Source organism: Anomalospiza imberbis, chromosome 8 (assembly GCF_031753505.1).
Source record: "Anomalospiza imberbis isolate Cuckoo-Finch-1a 21T00152 chromosome 8, ASM3175350v1, whole genome shotgun sequence".
Classification (NCBI taxonomy): domain Eukaryota; kingdom Metazoa; phylum Chordata; class Aves; order Passeriformes; family Viduidae; genus Anomalospiza; species Anomalospiza imberbis.
Window position 1 is genome coordinate 33,203,678 of NC_089688.1, and position 23,155 is coordinate 33,226,832.

Here is a 23,155-nt window from a genome sequence, read left to right on the forward strand (position 1 = left end):
GTCTCCTGTAAATTCTGAAGTTGATTTTATCTGTTTATGTTAAAGGGAATTCAGTGATAGGGTATGGGGGAATGGATTTAAGCTGAAAGAGGGTAGATTTAGATGGGATATTAGGAAGAAATCCTTTCCTGGGAGGCTGGTGAGGCACGGGCATGGGTTTCCCAGAAAGGTTGTGGGATTGTCCCAGTTCCTGGCTGTGTCCCAGGCCAGGTTGGAGGGGCTTGGAGCACCCTGGGATGGTGGAAGGTGTCCCTGCCCGTGGCAGGGGTGGAACGAGATGTTCTTCATGATCCCCTCCAGCCCAAAGCATTCTGTGGTTCTGTTGCTCTATGATTTAAACAAAAAGTCTTCAAAATACTGTTCTTTCCAGTGAGAACTACCTGGTGAGGTGGTCGAGCTGTGGCCTCCCCAAGGACATTGACAGACTGCACAACCTGCGGGCCGTGTTCACCGTGAGTGCGCCCTGCCCGGAGCCACCCTGGGGTGGGGATGAGCTGGGTGGCACCAGCGTGGGGCACCTCCTCAGGGGCAAACAGAGCTGGGGAGGGGCTCTGGGGCAGGGGATGGAGGGACAGGACAAGGGGGAATGGCTCCCAGTGCCAGAGGGCAGGGTTAGATGGGATATACTGGGAAGGAGTTCTTCCCTGGGAGGGTGGGGAGGGGCTGGCACAGGGTGTCCAGAGAAGCTGTGGCTGCCCCTGGAAGTATTGAAGGCCAGGTTGGAGCAGCCTGGAATAGTGGAAGGTGTCCTTGCTCATTGCTGGGATGGGAACAAGATGATTTTGAAGGTCTGTTCCAACCCAAACCATTCCACAATTCGGTGCTGCCGAAGGCTTGCATGAGACATTTCTCCTAAGTGGCTGCTAAATGTTCTCAATGCCTGGGAAAAACCAAAGTGAATTTTTGAACTTACTAGAAATGGTTTGACCTCCTAAGGAATTAATTTGCACAGAACTCCAGTAAGATGCCGAAGTACTGTTACAAAAGCTGCTCTGCTCTGAGAGCACTTTTCGTTAGAGGCTTGCACAGCAAAGGCAAATTCTGAGCAGCAAACCCTCTGCCTGCTGAAATGGAACTTGAAATTCAGCTATTAGAAGGCAGCCTGATGTTACTGCTGTTTGTAGGACCTGGGCAGCAAGGACCTGAAGAGAGAGAAGATCAGTTTTGTGTGTCAGATCGTGCGTGTGGGCAGGATGGAGCTGCGGGACAACAACACCAGGAAGCTCACGTCGGGGCTGCGCAGGCCCTTCGGGGTGGCAGGTACCTCTGGGGTGGATCTCTCCATCTCCTCTTCAATTCTTCCGTGGAAGTTGGGTGGTGGAACTGGTGTGGGGCTGTATAAACTCAGAATTGTTCCAAATCTCATCAGACTGGTTGCTGTATCCTGTCCCTACCAGGGTTTGTGGTAGCCGAGATTCCAAAGCTCATTTATTCCACGAACAGCTCTGAAATTCCACAGTTGATAATTCCACCCCTCTTCTGAGTCACTGTGGCTTCAATTCCCCGGGGGGTTCCCTCTTCCCACGTGTCTCAGTTCATTCAGTGCCCTTGGTTTGTCTTTGCAGTGATGGATGTTACTGACATCATTAACGGCAAGGTTGATGATGAGGACAAGCAGCACTTCATCCCGTTCCAGCCGTAAGTAGGGAGCAGTTGCAAGAACAAGCAGGAGTGAAAAAAAAACAGTTGATTTAAAAAAAAAAAAGCTAATATTTTAAGCTAATTTATTGCCATGGGATATTTTCTCCTGAGTAATATTGCTAATATATATTCCCTGATAATTTGCCATTAGCTGCAGCAGTGATATCCCCAGAAATTGTAGGGTTTTTGGTGTTTAAAGCATCCATTCCCACTCCTGCAGCCCTGTTTTCTTTTTGTTTCAAGATGTCGGGGGAGAATATGTAAGAGGTGAAATGCTTAAAGTAAGTTCATTGCTCGTTTAGCTCTGCCTGAGATCAATAGAGGTCATGTTCCATCCATAAATCCTAAGTTTTTACTTCCATGAAGTGAGGAAAGGTAGAAGGGATAAGGCACATAAATCTACATGAAGTATGGATGCTTAGTTTTCCCATTGTGGAATATGCTGGACTGCCATCTGTTCCAAAAGGCAAAACATAGTTATGGGAGCTAAATTCCTTGATTAATACACTAATGGATATTCAGATGGGCTTTCAATAATATTTTTTAAAAAGGCTTGACATAATAAAATCTTAACTTAACTTTGTTTTGGGAAATAGGCCTAATTCAGGAAGCCCTTGTGGTTTGAAGGTGTAGGGCTGGTGAGAGGACTGCAAGGTGTGCAGGTCTTGCAGGGATAGGGGCTGTTAATGACAAAATCAAAGTACAATTCCATTTTTCAAGGGAAATGGGGTTTGGGGAAGAGAAGGATACATATTGTGTGGTAAACAATGACAAAGTTGATTTTTTAGCCAGTGTGGAAGTATGCAATGAAAATGAACCTTTCAGAGGGGGTGCTAATGGAACATCCAGTTTTCTGCTCCATTAGCACCAATTCATTTTTCCTGTTACATATACACAGGGCCTTAAAAATATGCACAATATGATTTTTCTTTTTCCCCTGTAATAAATGGAAACATTCTCCTGAAAAAGTCTATCCCAAAGGACATGAATGAGGTAGAAACGAACACAGGGTGAACGCTGGTGTTGTTATTTCCAACGTAGACTTGGGCTGTGTATATGAGGCACATTTTTCTCCTCATCCCATGCTTTATTTCTGTTGTACCACATGCAATTCTGTTTTCATATCTTTGTTTGTATTCATTCACTGGCCACCAGCACAATGGCTGTCAAAAGCACTTGGCAAGATTTACTTCAGTGCCACCTAATGCTGCTGTTTATTTATCGTCCCCATCTTCTCATTTGTTCACTGAGTTTGGGTTGTCTGCTCTTCTCCTCCTTTTCCCTGTGAGATTGATGGGAGCTGTTCCTTCAGGCACGGCACCTGTGGAATGACAGAGGTGACCCTGGAGGAGTTGCTGGGCCAGTCTGCTATGAATATATCTATATTTCAATATTTATATAAAAGAGAACTGCCTGTGTGGGTTTTCAGTGCATAACTGGGCACTCCCAGGTGGGAGACCTCCCCCTGCTCCCCGAGGGCTGTCCCTGTCCCTGAGGGAGCAGAGCCCTCACAGGTGTGCTGGACTCTCTGTGGTAGATCAGCGTTCTTCTGATTAATGATCTCCCTCTGTCTTTCTTGTTACCTTTCCTGTCCTTTGTCCTGCGTTGACTAATAAATACTCTTTGTCACGACTATGATACGATCTTTTGTGTTCCCTTGTCACTGTGACTTCTGGTTTTCTGTGCCCCTTTGTCTCCTGGTGTTGGTCGTCATGTGCATCCTCCAGGCTAGCGTTGGATGACGCCATTCGACACAAGCAGCTGAACATATCATCCCGTTTTTCACCCAGGGTGGCAGGGGAGAATGATTTCCTGCAGACTGTTATAAACAAAGTGATTGCTGCTAAAGAAGTCAACCACAAGGGTCAGGGTAGGTACCGCTCTTCCCGTGCACCTTGATTTGCTTTGTGCGATGGTGGTTTTGATTTTGGGATCAAAAATTGTTTGTATCGTTTTGTTCCTGCCTTCCCCACCCCTCAGGCTCAGCCTGCTCTTCCTCCTTCCCCATCATTTTCCCCTGCCCACTGTGGACTCTGTGTGTTGTAGCATTGTTCAGCTCTTGGAGGTCTTTGTGTTTCTGCTGGAGAGGGTCCAGGGGAGGCCACCAAGATGATCAAGAGTCTGAACATCTCTGATGAGCAGAGACTCAGGCAGCTGGGCCTGGTTACTCTGGGGAGGAGGAGACTGAGAGGGAATCTCATTATTCCATAGAAATACATCCAGAGGGTGTCAGGGGATGGGGCCAGACTCTTTTCAATGGTTCCCCATGACAGGACGAGGAACAGTGGCCATAAACTAAAATACGAGTTCTGCCTCACCATGAGGAAGAACTTCTTTCCATGGAGGGTGGCAGAGCTCTGGAGCAGCTGCCCAGGGAGGGCGTGGAGTTTCCCTTTGTGCAGGCATTCCCAACCCACCTGAACACATTCCTGTGTCACCTGCTCCCCTTGGCAGGACTGGATGATCTCCAGAGGTCCCTTCCAATCCCACCTATCCCGTGAGTGGTCCTCTGCTGGAGGTGATGACTCAAGGACTCACCTCTTGTACCCTGAGCTGTGGATTTTGACCTCTCTGAAGGATATTCCCTTCCTTCTCTTCCTTGCCCATATTTTTCCTCTCTGCAGCTGCACTTGGGACATTTTGCTCCTTCCCCAGCAGACCTGAGCTTGCAGGAGGTGAGGAGGGAGCCAGAGCTGGGCAACTCCTCTGAAACCTTCCCTGGTACCTTTTCTTGGCCACTGCTCGGGGTTGATTTATTTTTGTGTGTGATGTCATGATCATGATGTGTCTGTGCCCAGTTGTTCCTCTACTGGCTTCAATATTTTCTGGGAATTCTGGATTAATGTGGCATTATGCTGATTAATACAGAGTTTCCACCAAACACTCTGAATATCTGTATCACTCTATATCTGACCAAACCCCAGGAAAACTACACACTTTTCCCTGATTTTTACACTAATCAATATCAAACAAAATTTTACATAAACCTTATTTTTAGATTCCCCTTTAGCTAATGAGGAAAAGTTTTATCTGCTTCCCCTCCTTGTTTTCACCTGTGGCCAGTGTGTGTCCCACAGGAGGAAACATTTCAGTGTCTTTTTTTTAGGGAAAGAATCTGGAATGAGTCAGAGTGCCCAAGCAAACAGAAAAAGGGTTAGGAGTTGTTCCTTAGCCAGTCAGTGCAGGTACAGTTGCAGCTCAGTGGAATAGCAGCTGTCAGAACCACCCCTGGCAACAAATCAGCCCAGAAGCTCTTACAGAGATCCCATGGAAAAGACAAGCTGCCAAGTGTACACAAAATGAATGTACAGTTAATTCTCTAACAGGGTAACCCACAATTTATTTTGTGGATGAATATTTTTGGGGTGTTTTTCATAGCTTTTAATTTTAGGATTTTCTTCTGCAAATTGCTGCTGTGATTATTTTGTGCTAAAACATGATTGCCAGCCACTTCACCAAGTGGAGGCTTCTTTGGGTTGGGTTTCTTTTTTATTTTTATGGGTTTTTTTTTCACTTTGGCATCTTTTTTTCCTGTAACAAATGTGCCTGATGTTAGTTGGCAAGCAGCAGCTTTTTAGTGGCTTCTTCTTCTACTGAGCAGAAAATTATCAGCTGTGTGAGGCTGATGTTGTAGATCTGTGTGTTCAGAGCAGTAAAAACAGCTTATGGGGTGGTGATCAATCAGTTTGGGGCATGGATCTGCTGGTATTGCTTGCTTGGAATCCTTGGGTCTTTCCATGCAAATCATCCTTGCTCCTTCTCTTTTTTCCCCATGGAAAATAAACATCTCATTACAAAGAACATGGAACTTAATCAGAAATTATTCTGTGTGCTGTACTCATATTTTTGTGTGAAGTGATGAGATCTGTTGAGTGTTTTAAAATATATTTTTTTTTTTAGTAAAGGAAGATTAGTTATCTTAACATACCTAATTAATTATTTGAAAGTGTTTTGCATTTTTCAAGTTGTAGAAAGAAATCTATAGTAAGCAGGAATAAATCCCAGCAATTTGATAATTGTGTTTTTTTTTTTTTTTTTGTACAACAGGTCTGTGGGTGACTTTGAAACTTCTTCCAGGAGATATCCATCAGATTAGGAAAGAGTTTCCACACTTAGTGGACAGGTCAACAGCAGTGGCTCGGAAAATGGGCTTTCCTGAGATTATCATGCCTGGTAAGGCACTTAATTAATGCTGCTTTGTTGTATTTTAACCTGCTTTAAATGTCTGTATGTATGGGAGGTTTTGGAGGAAAAAAAAATTAAAGATGAGTTTAAGGTATGGTGTGCATTAAAAAAAAAATCATCAAAAGATGTTGTCTCATTAAAAAAAAAAGTAAAATACTTTGTTAATGCCAACATCGATAAATAGAGCTCCCACTCCCACAAAGAAGACAGGAAATCCCAGTGAGAGTGGAAATTCTCCTTTTTCCCCAGTTAAAATGAATGTACACCAGGTACACACTTTGTATTATCCCCATAGCAAGGGCATATGTAAAACTTCTCTCCTGTGCTGAATCCAAAGCAGATTTTTGAGGCACAGGCTTGATTTAGAGATAGCAGCTCTCTTAGGGTTTGTACCTGTTCTGGATAATGCATTTGAAAGAGAGCCACATCATTTTTTTAAAATACGTGTATTCTGTGCATGTTCCCTTCAGGTGTTTACAAAAAAAAAAAAAAAAAAAAGAAAAAACCCAAAAAACAAAACAAACCAAAAGCCATGAAAACCAACCCAAAAACGTGGTGCTTCTCAAAATAAAAACTGCCATGGGCAAGAGCAGAACCTGCAGTGTTCTTTGCAGATTGATGGGTGTTGCGGGAGCCATGAGGTGTTTCCAGAGCCCACCCCAGTTCCAGGTCTCCCTGTGGCTGCTGACAGATGTCTGTCAGATGTTTTAGAGTTTCTTCCACAAGTGAGTGCCTCAGCACCTTGTTTGCATCCTGTGCTGGCTCATAAAATTATTGGAAATCCCTTGGTTCCCCAGCTCATTGTCAAAATTTCTGTTGAACTGGGGTGGAGCTGAGGAGCATTTTTAGTCAGAAATCTAAATACAACCCTCCTCTGCAACCCCCAGGCCAGCAAAAACATCAAACCTCTTCCTGCTGTAACAAATTAGAGACCTCTTGCAGGCTGTTAAAATATGTTAAATTGCAAAATACCTTTGTACGGGATAAATGACTGTGTTGAAACTTCTCCTTTCAAGTGAATGCTGGAAGAGGTTGTGCAAAAATGAAATAAATGGAAATGTGGTGTTTGAAATGTTGTGCCATTGTTTCTGTGTGTCCTTGGTTTCCCAAAGCCTTGGGTTTCCTGTAAGAATTGTCGGTTATTTTGTGCTTTGCTTTCCCTTGCAGGAGATGTTCGAAATGACATCTACGTCACCTTGGTGCAGGGAGATTTTGACAAAGGCAGTAAAACCACAGCAAAGAATGTGGAAGTCACAGTGTCTGTTTATGATGAAGATGGCAAGAGATTAGAGGTATTAAAGTATTTAATGTCTGGGGGCTTCTTGATTTTGATACATATCGTGTTAAGCCATTTCAACAGCTGTATTTGTCAGCTTAAGGTCCCAGTTTTTATTTTCAACCAAACTTGTCATCATTAAATACATCTTGCCTTATCCAATGGGTGCATTTTGGTACCAGTTTCATGAGGAGCATTCTCTCTTATTCTGACCTGCTTCACTGATTTCTTTTTTGTTTATTTGACTGAAAAAGTGGAGTTTAAGTGACATAAACGTCACTTCTGTTTGTTTTTGCAGAGTGTTATTTTTCCTGGTGCTGGTGATGAAGCCATCTCAGAGTACAAGTCAGTGATCTATTACCAAGTAAAGCAGCCTCGCTGGTTTGAGACTGTAAAGGTATTTAAACTGTTAAAATAATTTCTCTGCCATTAATACAGCTTCCAGTGGGAAACAAAAGTGGGGATGTGCAGTGCCTGTGTTCAGCAGGGCAAGGAATAGCTCAGCTAAGAAAGGCTTTGACTTTCATTGCAGTTTGAATTTTATTTCAGCCGTTGCTCAGGATGACTGTAGTGGGGAAACTCCAGCACCTCTTCAGGAATGGTTTGCTCTATTTCCATGAAGCTGGCCTAGAGGAGAGCAGGATTTTAAGGCTAAAACACATTTGCCATAGAGTTGGACTCATCACTGTTTGGGGAGGTGGTTGTGCTTTAAGCCAGCTTGTTTTGCTGGGGTACTAACCTTTCCATTGCCACGTTAGGAGATTGCAAAGCTGGAATCCATTCAGCCTGCCTGTGAGCAGGGGCTCTGTGCTCACAAGGGCCTTGAGGCTGCTCCCCACAGCAGAATTTCCACTCCAGACTTGCCTTATTGTGTCTGTAGACAGAAAAGGGCTGTTGGGCAATGGCAGAGGATGGATGTGCTGCTGGGATTGTCACTCATTGATCATTTGGAAGATGTCTGGATGGGGTTGGGGGAGGCTGAAGGTGCTGCCCTGACCGTTTCCTTCTTCTCCCCTCCCCTTGTGCTGGACTCATCACAGTTTGGGGAGCTGGTTGTGCTTTAAGCCCGCTTGTTTTGCTGGGCTAATAACCTTTCCACTGCCACATTTGGAGGTTGATGGTGGCTTTCTGGAATCCATTCAGTCTCTGCAGCAGTGGGAGCGGGGGCTGTGTGCTCACAAAGGCCTTGCAGCTACTCCCCACGCCACAGTTTTCACTCCGAAGGTGCCTTGCTGTGCCTGTAGACAGAAAGGGGCTGCTGAGGATGGGTGTGCTGCTGGGATTGTCACTCACTGGTCATTTGGAAGTGCTGGAAGATGTCTGAATGGGGCTGGGAGAGGCTGAATCTGCTGCCCTGACCGTTTCCTTCTCCTCTCCCTGGTGCCAGGTTGCGATCCCCATCGAGGACGTGAACCGCAGCCACCTGAGGTTCACCTTCCGCCACAGATCCTCCCAGGACTGTGAGTAACTCAGCCTCTCCTTGATGCCTCAGGTTTTGGCTTTTCTGTTTTTCACATTCTGTGCTGCTTTAGTGTGAGGGTCTGGGCTCCATGTGAGGGATGATGGTGAGCTCTCTGCACAGAGCAGGGAGACAAAATAATTCCTTCTCCAGCTGGGGACCAAGGACAAATGATCCAAATCTCAGCCCAGGAGCACAAACAACGTGGGCTGGAGAGAGAAAAACAAGCAGGATGGGACTGCATGGGCTAAAGCTGGAATGGGACAATGAACTGCAATGTGCAAATGGAGCAGAATTTATAAAAGTGAGAGACCTGGTGACCAGTCATCCATTTTTTGGGACCATTTGGGTTCATTTGGGTGCAGCCCTGGCTGGGCTCTGGTGCTGCCCAAGGTGGATCCATGAGGAGATCCTTTGAATAAATCCCTGCTTTATTCTTTAGCTCTGCCCAGCCTCTGCTCCAGGGCAGCCTGCACAAGGCATCATCCTTGGGAATTCCTGGAGCAGGGATGTCATTCCCACATTCCCAGTCCAGAACTGATCATTGCCTTTGCTTTTGGTGCAGGATTAAATTTGTGACACACTGTCATGTCTCTGCTCCTTTTTCCCACTGCATCTTCCTCACTCTTACCTATCCCAATTGAGTTTTTTCTTTCCCTGCCCAATTTTTTCCCCAAAGGGAATAAATGGAATTTTTTATTAGGTTACTAATGGAGTAAAGCTTTTCATTAATAATTCAGAGGATTGTGGTATTCTGTATCTTAGAGGTAGGGAGTAATAAAGATCTTCAAAAAATGGGAATGTGGAATTTAAGAGTTGGCTTAGCATCAGTAGTTGAAGACCTCAGGATTAAGAAAATTAATGAAATAATCTAGACAATGATATTTTTAAAGGAAAAATATCTTCCAAAAGTCACCATCATTATTACCAGAATTATGATTGTGTGCTACAAATTATTAGAGTCAGAAATATTATTAGAATTACTCAAATATTTAGGTTGGCCACAGCCTAAATATTTAAAAGAGGTCACTCCTAAATATTAACAAGAGCCCCTTTCGGGGCTTTCTCCCAGGCTCCTTGGGCTGTCCCGAGGTGATGACACTTTCCTTCTGGCTTTACTTCTCAGCTTCCTTTGTGATCTCTCCTTCATCTATTGCTTTGTTCTTTTGAACATTTGCCAACAGATGTGACCAAGAACAAGCTGAATGCATTCTGTAGTTCCTGTTGGCTGCAGAATGGGTCAGCTTTCAAAAAACCGAGGCACTTCATCTGCATTTATGGATCCAGTTTTTGTTTTGCTTCTAATGTTTCCCCTCTAAATGTCTGTCCTCAGGGCTCTGTGCTCTGATGAGATGCTCAGTGCTGGTGTTTCATCTTTATTCCAGCTCCCAAACACTGCCATTCTTCTAAAAACCTGGGCTTTCTCAATGCATCACTTTTGTTTTGTTTTTGAAATTTGCCTTTATAAAGCTTTCCAAAAAGAACAGACAGAATATGGAAATAAAAAGGATCTGGTTATTGTTGATGTGTTCATTTAGCTGGGTTTTTTTTGTTTTTGTTTTTGTCTTGCTTTTAGAAGACTTCCCCATTTTTTTGTACACTTAATTTACATGAGAATTTTTGCTGTGATAGGTTGTCCATGTTTGTGAGATTTAGGTGTCCTGTCTGTAGAAATAATTGTGGTGATTGATTTTTTTTTTGTGGTTTCTTTTTTTTTGGTAACAGCCAAAGATAAATCTGAGAAAATATTTGCTCTGGCATTTGTGAAGCTCATGAGATACGATGGGACGACTCTGAGGGATGGAGAGCATGACCTTATCGTTTACAAGGTAGAATTTTGACTTCCTAGCAGGGAAGCTTCAGTGACTGACTTCTGGGGAATTCTGTTCCAGAATTACACTGGAAAATGTGTTTTTAACTCTGCTGTTAAATCAAACTAAGCAGCAAGTCCTGAGCAGTTTGTTTATATGGGAGATGGAGTGTTAAACCTTTAATATGTTGTAATTTCAACAGGATTTGTTGAGTTTTTTGTGGGTTGGGAAAAAATGAATTCTGTGGCCTTTTAAATAATCCCATTTTGGCTCTAATGCAGCCAGATTAGTGCTAAATTAGTGTTGTTAAAGATGCATTTGCTAGCTCCAAACCTAAGGAAATCCAGTGTAAAGGTTAAAATTTTCTTATTGCTGAGGTTTTGACTGGATATTTTCTCCTGCTGTGTTTCAAACATCCCTGTAGGCAGAGGCCAAGAAGCTGGAGGATGCCTCAACCTATCTCAGTCTGCCATCCACAAAAATTGAGCTGGAGGAGAAGGGACACTCAGCAACAGGCAAGAGCATGCAGAACCTTGGGAGCTGCACCATCAGCAAAGACTCCTTCCAGATTTCCACCCTGGTCTGTTCAACAAAACTTACCCAGAACGGTGAGTCCCCAGAGCTGCTGGAGCTCCTGCTCCTCACAGCAGCCTTGGGAACTGTGTGCTGACTTGGCTGCCTTCTCCATCCCCATTCCATGTTTGCTGGGTTAGATTGTGTGGGTGAGTGCGTGAACCATCCAAGCTCTTCTCACTTTTGCTCCAGAGCAGTTGATGTCTCTGAAAAAACAGAAGAATCCCAAGGGAAGTGGAACCAGGGTTATTGTTTCCCATATAGTTGCCCTGAAATGCACGGAAACAGGCTCTGTGGCATTTCACTTTTCCTTGAGAAATAGCACTGAGGGAGGGGATGAGTTTGCTCTCAGGAGTAGGTAACATCAGGGCTCTGCTCCCAAACATGCTGGTTTGTTATTCCACGGTGCAGTATCCATATCTCAGGGCTGAGGGCAGCTCTGGTGTTCTCTCCTGTGTGCAGAAGGGGTGTTGGGGGAGCATGGGTTACCTGCAGGCCACCCTGATGTTCCCACACCTTCCCAGGAGTGGCCTTGGCTTCGTGTGTTCCTTTTCAGCCTTGCGTTCCGCGCATCTGTCCTGTTTGTCAGCTGGCTGAGTGCATCCCAAGGCTGTGGGAAGCTGGTGGCAGCCACCAAAGCAAATATTTCCCATTTGCAGCCTGTGCCCTCTGTGTAATTCCGGGCTCGGTTGCCATGGAGCGATCCCTGGCTGCACCAGCAGTGAGTGGGGAGTGTGGGAGGGTCATTCCACGGGGAGTGAGTCATTGCAGGGAGCTGCTGTGACTCAGGATGGGCTGTGGGGAGCTGGGTGGGGATCAGGACGACGCTGCCGCGTGCAGAGTCCCCTCTGTCCGGGGGGATGTCCCTGCCCGGTGTGACTCCAGCCCGGGGCTGGCTGCTCTGTTTTCCAGTGGCGTCTCCCAGCTCATCCCGGCTGTTTCACATGCACAGCGCATCAGATCCACTGCAGTCTGGCAGCCTTGGAGCCTGGCAGGGCATTCAGCAAAAAAACTGGGATGTGCTTGTAGGATTTCCCAGCAGAGATGGGCTCGCAGCACAGAGGAGCTGGGACTGGGAGAGCAGGATCCAACATCTGGAATTAAACTGCTTTTTGTTGGAAAATCAGTGCTGTTTTTCCCTTCAGCCTTCCCTAGTGCTCGTCAGTAGTTAAAAGTATTTCCCAGTGATCAATATATTGATGTGGCTTTCACAGAACTGCTATTAAAATTAAGCCTCAGCATTGTTTGGTGCTTAATTTACATATTGGTTGCTTTGAAGGCCTGATCTTTATTTAATGCTGCTGTTAATTATGTTGTCTGGGAAACTTTTCCTTGGAGTTGCCAAAGTCTTTTCTCTCTCTTCAAAGTACTGTGACATTATTAAGCAAGATCACCATGTCTCGTTGAGCAGAAAAGAAACAAAACCAAAAAATCATCATTAAATTCCTCCCTCAAGTGTCAGTTTTCATAAAAGTCTGCAGTGGTTTTCAGATGGTGATTTCTGAAGCTGATTTTAAGTTTTGTAAAATGGTTGATTAATATTCTTCCTTTACCTTTTTAAAAAACAAGTAAGTAAAAATCAGTTTTTATCCTCACTTACAAAAATGTGGAGCCAAAGCAGATTTTTCTCCTCTTGGTTACCTATAATAGTTCTTTCTTTACCCTCCATAACTATCTTAGAACTGGCCTTAAGACTTATTTTTAGTAATTCTGAAAGTATGTGAATAAGTCATCTGGCTTTTTCCGTGGGGTGTTCGATGGTGCAGAGACTTTTTTGTGTCTGAGCTCTCTGAACACTCCCTTGACTTCAGTTCTCTGTGAACTGTGAGTTTTTAGTGTTCCTTTTCCGTCAGTAATCAATGTCCTTAGCGTGGAAGAGTCTTCAAAATGACAAACTTGGCCACTGCTGAGACTGAGAGAGAGTGATGGTGTGAGGTGTCTACTCGGTGTAACACTTGACCAGTTTTAAGTGATTTGAGCAGAATTTATTGAAGCAGGACATTCCCTGGCCTTTTCCTGGATTTTGCAGTTAGTTTTGAGGAAGAGTGGCGACACAAGACAGAGAGGAGGAGGAGGAGGAGCCCTCAGTGCCTGTGGAAATAAATGCTCCTGGTGCCTCTTTCCAGACTTCCAGGATGTCCTTGTATTACCAGGGTGATGGGAACAGAACTGGAATCAGCTGAATTAATGGCTTGTTGGGATAATGCTCAGTTATCAGGAGGCAGAGCTGGCTGTGCTGTCCCCGTGGATTTGCTGTTGGAAGCATCCAGGGTGCCTCGAAAGCTTATTCCAAGAATTTCTGTTTTCTCCTGTGCCTGAAGGACTCAAATCTCTGGATAAGAGTGGCTGTTCCTTCACTGGAGTCAGGACTTGGAGGAACTAGGGAGACCAGGATTTTGGAGAACACTTGGGAGAAATCTGACTTAGCACAGTTGATAATTAAAAGATCCCTGACACACACATAGGACAAATTAAAGTGCTATGGTGGCATAAAAAGTGAAGATGTAAGCACAATTAAAATAAAAATCACACAGACTGGAAAATCAAAAGTTAAGAAGGCAGAGAATTTCAAAGAACAGATGGGAATTTAGTTAGAGGGGAAATACTGTCTAACTGAATTCAGTGGCTGGGCTTTGGGAAAAGTTTGGGTGTTTCTGTAGGGAAGCTTTTGCACAGATCCAGGTTAAGGAAAGCAGATAGGCCGGAACGTGGGGTGTTTCCTTCCACTTGTTAAATACCCTGTAAAAGAACAGTCTTTATATGCAGTCCCTCGAATAATAAATCACATTAATAAAGCCAAGCTGCTGCTGCTGGGGACTTTGCAGTCTGGATGTTTGTTAAATGGGAATTCACAGATCCCAGAGTGGTTTGGGTTGGAAGTGACCTTAATGATCATCCAGGGACGCCTTCCACCGTTGCACATTGCTCCAGCCTGGCCTTGGGCACTGCCAGGGATCCAGGGGCAGCCACAGCTTCTCTGGGCAACCTCATTCTGTCTTCCTCTTGATGTTTTCTAACCTCAAATTTCACTTGACCTAGGCTTACTCCATCATTCCTGTTTCCTGTAGGCTAAAATACTGTTTTACATCCTTTTTCTGCACTATTTTGCACGCAGCCCTGTGAAAAGAGTGGGATTAGCTGCCTGACTGCTGCTTTGCTGGGGTTAATTAATGCTTGCATTACCAGCGAGTGCCCATTTTTCCATACCCTGTAAGTTATTTTTCCCTTTCAGCTGGCCTGCACTGACATTTTGTGCTCACAAATGTATATTCATTTAGCATTTGCTCTGCCATCACGCTGCCAGTCCACGTGGGTTTGTTTTCTTGGGGCAATCCACGATGCTGTTCAGAGCTCGTCTGTGGGCTGGCTTTTGTTCACATCATTTCTTCTGTCAAGCTGATGCCTTGTTAGAAGTCAGACTGCAGCCAAATTCAGGGGTGGAATGCTGATATAAATATATCCATGAAACACTTTGGATAACTCATGGAGGCATCTTTGCTTTGCTTCCAGAAGCAATTTTTTTTTTTTTTTTGGTTAATACTGTATTTCTAAGACTTTGGGTTCAGGCTATAGGTTTCTTGTAGGATGTATTAAAAGGGAGTGGAGGACTTGGATTCAACTCTTTCAAAGCTTTAATGCAGTAAAACTCTCTTGATTTCTCCTCACAAAGAGATGATGAGAAGGCTTGGTTTGAGTGCTGCTCAGAGGGGACTCTTTCCAAGGAGTACTGTAGTGCTTTCCACTAGAAGTAATTCATTTATTACTTAAATTGAAAGGTTTTTGAGAAAAGCATAGCAGCTGCTTTGAGTCTCTGCAGATGATTTCCAGAATCAGCTCTGCAGAGTCATGCCTTGGTCAACGTTGTGTTGGTTGCTTTGGAAGCCTGAATAGCGAAGAGGTGAAGGGGTATTTGTTGGGAGAAAGTGCCTGTTTTGAGTGATTTTGGGCACATTGACACAGTATGAATTCTCTGGGGAGGTGGGCCAGGGGTTAAACTGAAGGTAGTGAGTCTTTAAATTAGCCATAACATCACTGAAGGTAGAGAAGACCTTTAAGATCATTGTGTTCAGGTTGTTACTGAAGGCTTCTCCTGAGCAGGAGTTGCTGGGAGTTCTGTTTTGTGCTGAAAGCTGACTTTTCACGGGGAAGAACTTTCCCCTGAGGCTGCTTTGGCAAAGGCAGGAGAAGTGTGGGGTTCGGGGTCTGTGGGCAGTGCTGGGTTCCAGGGCTGGAGTTGGTATTCCCCAGGGAGCTGCTGCTCTGCAGGGGAACCCCACTGAGAGCCCCTCCCCAGGAGTTTTCCCTAAAGGAAGCTTTGCAATCACAAATGAGAGTGCTGGCCTCCTGTATTCCCCCTGTATTCATCAGGGAATGCTGAAGTGACACCATCTTCAGGCTGCAGGATTTGGGGATGGGGCCGGTGGCACGATCTGGGCTGTGCCTCAGGGTCCATCCCTTGGGAGCAGCCAGGCAGTGTGGGCACTGGCAGATATTCATCACCCAGCTTCCCCCCACTCTCAATTAGTTTGAAACTCTTTGTGCTTCATTTTGCTTTATTTTCTTTTCAGTTTATGCAGTGAGAGCAGAGAAGCTGGAGCCATAAATGCTGGGAGAGTCACTGCCCTGTAGATACGACTGTGTTGGTGGCTGACTAATTTCATTTTGGCTTTTTTTTTTTTTAATAAATGCACAACTGTTGTGTACAGCAAATCAAAAACCCAGGGACCAGGCTTCCTTGGCCTAGATTTTCCTGCTGATATTTCAAAAGCTGGCTGCTTTTCTGAAAGCCTTTCAGAGTTCTGTCAGGGCACAAGGGTTGTCCCAGCTTTCTGCAGCATCAGAGGGTACCAGAAATAAATTGCTGTCCAGGGAAAAAGGCTGAAGTAAGGAAATAAAACTTTGTCCTGCATGTGATGATGGAGAGTGAGGAAAGGGAAAGAGCCTGCAGGAGATAATTGTTGGGGTTTTTTTTATTCCTAGTTGATCTCTTGGGACTGCTGAAGTGGAGATCCAACACGAGCCTGTTGCACCAGAACTTGAAGCAGCTGATGAAGGTTGATGGTGGTGAAGTGGTCAAGGTAATGTGTTAATGTCTGTAACAATCCCAGATTTTGAGGTGTCTTTTTTTGGCTCCCCACACTTTCCCCCTCAACCTCACTGCACTCATTTGCACATGAAATTGCAGCCAGGAACCTCAAACTTCAGGATGCTGATGCTCCTCTCCCTGCCCTCCAGGAACATTTCAGATGTTTGAGAGCTGATAAAACACACATCAAATGCACATTTCTGAAAACAGGTTGTTTTTCTCCTAGCACTTTGGTGAATTTTTATATACAGACACATGAAGAAAAGGTGTGTTTCTTTGCAAGATCAGACCATCTTGGAAGTCTTACATGGTGATGTTAAATGTATTTTTGATCTATGGATGTGGAATGCAATCCTAGGGTGTGCTGCTGTTGTTTTCTTTTAAAAAATACTTCTGGAAACATTTAGCTGAGCCAAGTTATTTACATTTGCCAAGGCCACTGAGTGATTGCAGGGAGCTACATAAAGACAGATTTAGCTGTGCAAAAGAGGAGGCTGGGACTTTATGGAAGGTGTTGTAATAAATCAAATCTAAAAGAGTGTCAAAAGATGTGCTTGGGGACAGGTGACCCTGGAGAGTTCTTTCCTTACTTCAGGGGATTTTTAGTTGTTTAATAGAAGCATAATGAAGCCTTAGCTTGAGGTAACTTAAAGCACCTGGGAATGCTGATTTTTGCCCTCCTTGGAGGGTGGGGAAAGCGGGCTCCCACAGATCTGTGTTTTAGGAAGGTTCTGCTGCTGTGGTTTTGTCCTGGGTCATTTGAGAGCAGAGTCTTGCCCATGGTACTGGCTCCTGCTGAGCACTGCCATGGCTCTGCCACTTGGAGTTCTCCCTCCTCTCCAAATGTGACATCCCAGAACGTGTGGCACTCTCCTGCTGGGTGGGGGTCAGGGGTTTCCTCAGCATGCACCACAAGTGGGGTTGGAGTAAAAGCCGTTCTGGAGCGAGTTCTCCAGCTGGCACACGCTCAGGACCCCGTGAGATTCCCTTCTCCTGCTCCCAGGGATCTGAGCACAGCTGGAGTCAGGCAGAGGGCAGAAGAGGGAGTGTTTGGTATTGCTCCCACCACCATTTTTATCCTTTTTTCAGAGGGCCAGTGCTTCCATTCTCCATCTGTTGCAGCAGTGTTCCATCTTTGTGGGGGCTGCTCCATTGCAGGATCTGGTTTGTAACTGTTCCTTTCTGTTCCCCCAGCTTTCTTTGTCCTTCAGGTTTTTAACTACAATACCCAGTGCAGCCTGGATACCTTTAGAAAAAGTATTGATGTGATAAAACATATTCCTATTTTCTGTTAAACCATTGCCTGTTTTAAAAACTCCCAGTAAAAGGCCTGGGTCTACTGGTGTTCATTTATTTGAGTGGAGATGAACTCAGATCCCCATTCTGTGCCTGTTCCCAGAGTGTGTGGAAGCTGTAAATGTTATCTCCCTTCCCCAGAGGCTCTGGCTCCATTTGTGCAGAGTCTGTGCAGTATGAGAATGTAAACTAATAGTGTAGGAATTATTCATGCCACCTGAGAAATGTCCTGCCCCTTCACACAGCAGCAGCATGTCTGCTGTGCTCTTCCTGCTGCTGCACCAAGTCCTGGTGAACTGATTTCAGACTTGAACTCTGCTCATGAAAGTCAGGCTGAGGTGCCTGAATGTGAAATGAAGGCTTGATCAGCCTCCCAACCATCCTTTGGCTTCCAAGGGACTCAGCATGTGGGACCCAAGAGTGCAGCTTCTCTTCAGACCAAGAGAGAAACTTCTCCTGCCAAGGCTCAAATCTGTGCTTTGCACTTCCCTCCCTGCCAGCAGGCAGCAGCCACAGAATCATTTAGAATTACAGAACCATCTAGGTTGGAAAAGACCTCTGAGATCACAGAGTTCAACCTCTAGAACATCAAGTCCAGCCTTTAATGTGCTTTATTTGCACATCTTCTCTAAGGGGATGAGTAAGGCTGTGAGAAGGTGATGTTTTCCTTTTGCCCCTGTGGTGAAATTAAGAGCTGGCTCTTCCCCAGGACTGGGCTAAGATCAGCTGCAAGAATTTGGGCTATTGTGTTTTTTCATCCTCAGCAGCATGAACTGTGACTCTGTGTTCAGTTGGTTTAAGGAGTTTGACATTCAGCTGTGAATGGGGTTAACTCCTGACATTTGACTGTAGGTTGAGGAGATCAGGTGGATCAGGCTTGATCCAGGAGGCTCATTGAACATTGCTAAGGGAGGAAGATGGGAGTCAGGATAGTTTTCCATCCCTCTCACAGGATGTGGAATGCCTCTTGTAGCTGGAACCCCAGGATCAATTCCCTTCTGCTTGTCGAGGTGTTCTTCCCTCTGTCTCATCTACAAGGCAAAATGTTTTTTTTGTTTGTGTTTTTTTTTTTTTTTTGGCATTTTACTTCCCTGTGAGGGAGATGAGGCCCTGGCACAGGGTGCCCAGAGCAGCTGTGGCTGCCCCTGGATCCCTGGCAGTGCCCAAGGCCAGGCTGGACAGGGCTTGGAGCAGCCTGGGACAGTGGGAGGTGTCCCAGGGGGTGGACTGGATGGGATTTAAGGTCCCTTCCAACCCAAACCATCCTGGGATGATTTGAAACAGATATGCTGGAACCATCCACATTTAACCCCTTCTTTCTCAACCCAAACTGAGCTGTGATGCAGCCTGGCTGTGCCTGGAGGAGCCCCTGTGTGTCTGTGCCAGCTGGAGGAAGGAGCTGCTCAGACACAATCCCATTCCAGCTGAAGTGATGAGTATCTCTGGCACTGCATGGATCCCTGGCTGGCTCTGGGAAGAACTCCTGGAATTAGGGACCTTTTGTCCTTGTGCTTTACTGGGAAGCCCCTGGCACTAATCTGCTTTTCCTCTCGTGTTGCACAGATGGGGGTGCCCAGCCAGGGGGAGTGAAGCCCTTGCTGTGTAGGTTTGGGGCAGCAGTGGGGGGCTCTGTTCCCATGCCTGCATGTATGATCCCACCTGGGACTGTGGGTCTGTGCTGCAGCCCTGCCAGGGATGTTCTGAGTGCCTCCCGTGGCTCAGCTCCCACTTCCCTTGGCATGAGACTCAGTTGCTTGTGTGGTTTGTGCTCTGAAACACCCAGGTTTTCAGCCATGCATGGTGAGCGTGTGGTGAATCTGCAGTTTGGGAATTCTTGTTGTTGGAGCATTGTCACAGGTTAAAGTCCTTGTCCAGGTGTGCCAAGTGTGATTTCTGACTTCATTTTTTTTCTGTTGGAGTGGTAACCTGTGTATAGATAATCAACTTCACTAAAAATAATCTGCTGAAAAGAAAAGTGTTGGATTTTCCATTTTTTTGGCTAACAAATGCCTTTGCTTTAGTAAAGATACCTGTAGAAACATGTGTGGAATCTCAATTTAATTTTCCTTTGAAAACATGATGAGAGCTGTGTTGTTTCTTTGTAGTTTCTTCAAGATACACTGGATGCCCTTTTTAACATCATGATGGAGAACTCGGAGAGCGAGACCTTTGACACTTTGGTGTTTGATGCTTTGGTGAGTTTGCAGTGGGGAGGGTCTGAAATGTACCTAATAATGGGGAATTAATGATAGAATGAAGTTTATTAATGGAAAAGGTCTGAGCTGAGAGTTATTATTTAATTTAAAAGCTATATTTAAAGGTTCACATCCAGAGGGAGTTGGATTATATCATGTCATCCTCCCAGGAAATAAGGAAGCACTGAAATCCAGTCATTTTAATGGATTACCAGCAGAATTTAGCACAGGAGCAGAACAGAAATTTTAATGTCAGTAATGTTTCTTCTCTGAGAAGAAAGGGGAATGGACAAAAATTAAAGATTTTTTTGAGACTAACACACTAATTATGCTGGTTTTTTCAGGTATTTATCATTGGGCTGATTGCTGACAGAAAATTCCAACATTTCAACCCTGTCTTGGAGACCTACATCAAGAAGCATTTCAGTGCTACCTTGGCCTACACGTAAGTTGGAAAATTTATTTTTCCTCATGTGACTCTGAGAATTTTTCCAGGTAATGTTATTTAATTACTTGTTTGTGTCTTAATTAGGAATGTGCCCATGAGCTTGGGAGGGTCTTGAAAAAGACTTGGGGGTAGTCTTTGTTTCTTTCTGTAAATAAATTGGTACAACTTTCAGTCCTGTGCAAGGAGAAGTTTTGATAGTGCTGTAATGAAGAAGGGGGATGATTTGACAGTTTCAGGAGCTGTTTTGTAAGGAAAACAAAAACAGTTCTCACTCACATTGGAAGGAAATCATGTCCATTTAAGATGCTTCAAATACTGGTTTTTTTTGTGCATTAAATGACACCGTACCCTGATTGTCCACATTACTGTCAATGTGGGGAAAAAGCAGTGAAAGACAAAAAAAAAAAAAACATTATTTTTGTTGTCATAAGTAGTTTGTGACAGTTGGAATCTTTGGTGCTGTGCTACACTGGAGGAAGAATATCCAGTGAAAATCTTTGCAGTGCTGGGGGGAAGGCAAACCTAAACCAGGAGTCCTGGGGTACCCTTTGCTGGTGCAGAGTTGCAATGAAGGGACCTGAAAAAGTTTGAAAATACCGATTTAAAATCGCGAAGAATCATGAAATCATAGACTGTCCTGAGCTGGAAGGGACCCACAGGGATCACTGAGTGCAGCTCCTGGCCCTGCACAGACACCCCAAAATCCCACTCTGTGCATCCCCGGCAGCGCTGTCCAAACCCTCCTGGAGCTCTGAAGCCTCGTGCCCGTTCCCTGGGGAGCCTGGGCAGTGCCCAGCACCCTCTGGAGGAAGAGCCCTAAAGATCCTTCTTTAATTCCCAAAGGAGAGTTGAGCCTGCAGTGTCAAGGCTGATATTTTGATCTCCGAGTTGCTGCTGTTGCAGCTCGGGGTGGAGCATCCTGCATCACCTGGACTTCTCAGGGAGAGCTGAGGGTGCTCCTCTCGTGGCATGGAGAGCACCCTTCCTTCCCTCCCTCAAGTGCAGGGAGGCAGAGACAGGGAAGAGCTGAATTCTGGCTTGAGGTGCTCAGGGAGAGCTGAGGGTGCTCCTCTCGTGGCATGGAGAGCACCCTTCCTTCCCTCCCTCAAGTGCAGGGAGGCAGAGACAGGGAAGAGCTGAATTCTGGCTTGAGGTGTCCCCATGGATGTGGCAGATCCCTGCCCTCTCCCTGCCTTTTATTCATGGAGCATCCAGCGTGGAAAAGAGCTCCAAGATCATCCAGCCCAGCCTTCAGCCCTGAAGTAAAGAGAGGTGGCCTTGGCAATATTGAAGTGCTTACTTGGAATTCTCAGGCAGTTTGCTCCTGCTCCAGCAAATCCCCAGGCAGCAGGATCTCTGTGAGCTCCGTGTTGTTTTCTGTTAGTGGGGAATAATGTGGAGCTTGTTTACTTGGAGTGGGGATGTTGGATCATGCACTGGAGCTGGGATGATTTAAAATGGAATTGCTCGTGGTTGCATTAAAGCCCTGATTTATATTCATTGGAAGGCAGAGAGCTGAAATGGGATTATTTTGAAAATTGTTTCACTTTTGAGTTTGATAGGCTTTAAAATGGGGAAGAAGAGAATTTCCAGCTGCTGGTGTGTACTTTGAGGAATAAATTTTATACATTTAAGCCCAAAAACCATGGGAAAGCTTTCTAAAGGGGAAGCCTTGCTGAATGAAGGAACTTATAGTTTGTGTTAATTCTAACAGTATGCTTGTATTTAATTATTTTTATTTATAATTATTTATCATAATTATAAATAATTTCAAATTTTTATTCTTATTTATAATTTATATTTATTTATTATTAATATTATTAGTGGGTGCATTTTTCTCAGAGCCTAAATCTGAATATCCATCTGAACATCCAGCAGAAAATCAGCCTTACTGAGATTTGTTGTATTATTTGTGTGTTAAATGAGGTTATGGTCTGTGGTTTTTCTTTTTTTTGCTAAAGAATAAATTCCAGCTACTTATCAGCAAAACAAAACCGTAATGAGTTTATTAGTTGAATAATTAACTTTGTAGCTCTGTGGGCACATAATTTTTCTTTAAACCTTTCAAAATGGAAATTCTGTGAGAATACTCGTAACTCGTGTGTGGGTTTTTTTGTATTTAAACAGAAAGCTGACCAAGGTTTTAAAAACATACGTGGACAATGCTGAGAAGTGTGGGATCACGGACCAACTCTTCAAAGCCATGAAAGCCCTGGAATACATCTTCAAGTTCATTGTCCGGTCCAGGATATTGTTCAACCAGTGAGTACAGGCAGTGCTTCGACCTCCCATTGCCAATAATGCCCCAGAACTGCCAGCATTTATAGCCCAGCAGTTAAAACTGCTTACTCTTGCACTATTTTAGAAATACCTGAAGCTGTGAGAAGTTATTTCAGGGGAAGGGTTTTCCCTCTTTAGCAGAGAGCTGTATTTTCAGTGAATTGGTAAAATCAGGATAGTTTAGGTCTCTGAGCAGCTGAAGCTTGGCACTCTTTGGGGAAACTTCTGTTGCTGTATTGTGTTTTATACACAAGATGTTACAGAAGTTATAAACCAAGCTGATGGGATCTTCACTTAGATTGAGTCCTTTTACTGCTTGTTAGCAGGGGGAACTACCTCATTGCAAGGGATTTATGTAGAGCTCTTCAGTTACCATCTCCACCACCCTTTTCTCTAATTTAAGGCTTGGAATTTATTTCTGTAGGAGCCTTGCTGCGAGATTCATAAAATACTGGATGTCACTGAGGCTGTAGCAGGGCCTACAAATCACTTGAAAACAGAAAAAATAAAATTCCCTCTGGCTGCAGATTGGATTTAGAGACAATCTGACCCTCCAGGACTGGCTGTGGGATTTCCTTGTGGGAAGCACAAATTCACAGCCCTTCAGTGTGAGACCCAACCCTCCATGCCAAGGGATTAATCAGCAAAATTACTGAATGCAGAAGGAGCCTGTGATTATTTTCTGCTGCAGGACTGAAGCCCTGCCTGGGGGGTGTGATTTGGAGTGATTAAAATGCAGGATTGCTGCTGCTCCACTGAGGAATCACAAGCAGCAAGCTGAAGCTTTTACTCCAAAATATGGCATATTTTTAACTTCAGGAAGGGGTGGTGGGCTTCATGGACGGATGGAGCGTTTTAGCAGTTGAGTTCTGGATAAATCCATGGAAGTTCATCCACTTAAAGCA

The 23,155-nt window shown here is 44.7% G+C and overlaps 1 protein-coding gene across 2 annotated transcripts in view; it reads left to right on the forward strand.

The window, feature by feature from the left end:
* Nucleotides 1-23,155, forward strand: part of DOCK1 (dedicator of cytokinesis 1) — a 273,275-nt gene that overhangs the window by 39,123 nt on the left and 210,997 nt on the right. The window contains exons 9-22 of one of the 2 annotated variants that reach the window (XM_068198299.1): nucleotides 371-452; nucleotides 1,125-1,260; nucleotides 1,566-1,638; nucleotides 3,369-3,511; nucleotides 5,689-5,814; nucleotides 6,994-7,118; nucleotides 7,401-7,499; nucleotides 8,490-8,562; nucleotides 10,287-10,390; nucleotides 10,797-10,980; nucleotides 15,926-16,023; nucleotides 19,433-19,522; nucleotides 19,867-19,967; nucleotides 22,098-22,232. In XM_068198299.1, the coding sequence (XP_068054400.1) occupies nucleotides 371-452; nucleotides 1,125-1,260; nucleotides 1,566-1,638; nucleotides 3,369-3,511; nucleotides 5,689-5,814; nucleotides 6,994-7,118; nucleotides 7,401-7,499; nucleotides 8,490-8,562; nucleotides 10,287-10,390; nucleotides 10,797-10,980; nucleotides 15,926-16,023; nucleotides 19,433-19,522; nucleotides 19,867-19,967; nucleotides 22,098-22,232 (1,569 nt within the window). The remainder of the gene's footprint in view (nucleotides 1-370; nucleotides 453-1,124; nucleotides 1,261-1,565; nucleotides 1,639-3,368; nucleotides 3,512-5,688; nucleotides 5,815-6,993; nucleotides 7,119-7,400; nucleotides 7,500-8,489; nucleotides 8,563-10,286; nucleotides 10,391-10,796; nucleotides 10,981-15,925; nucleotides 16,024-19,432; nucleotides 19,523-19,866; nucleotides 19,968-22,097; nucleotides 22,233-23,155) is intronic. The other variant, XM_068198300.1, reaches the window with a different exon arrangement.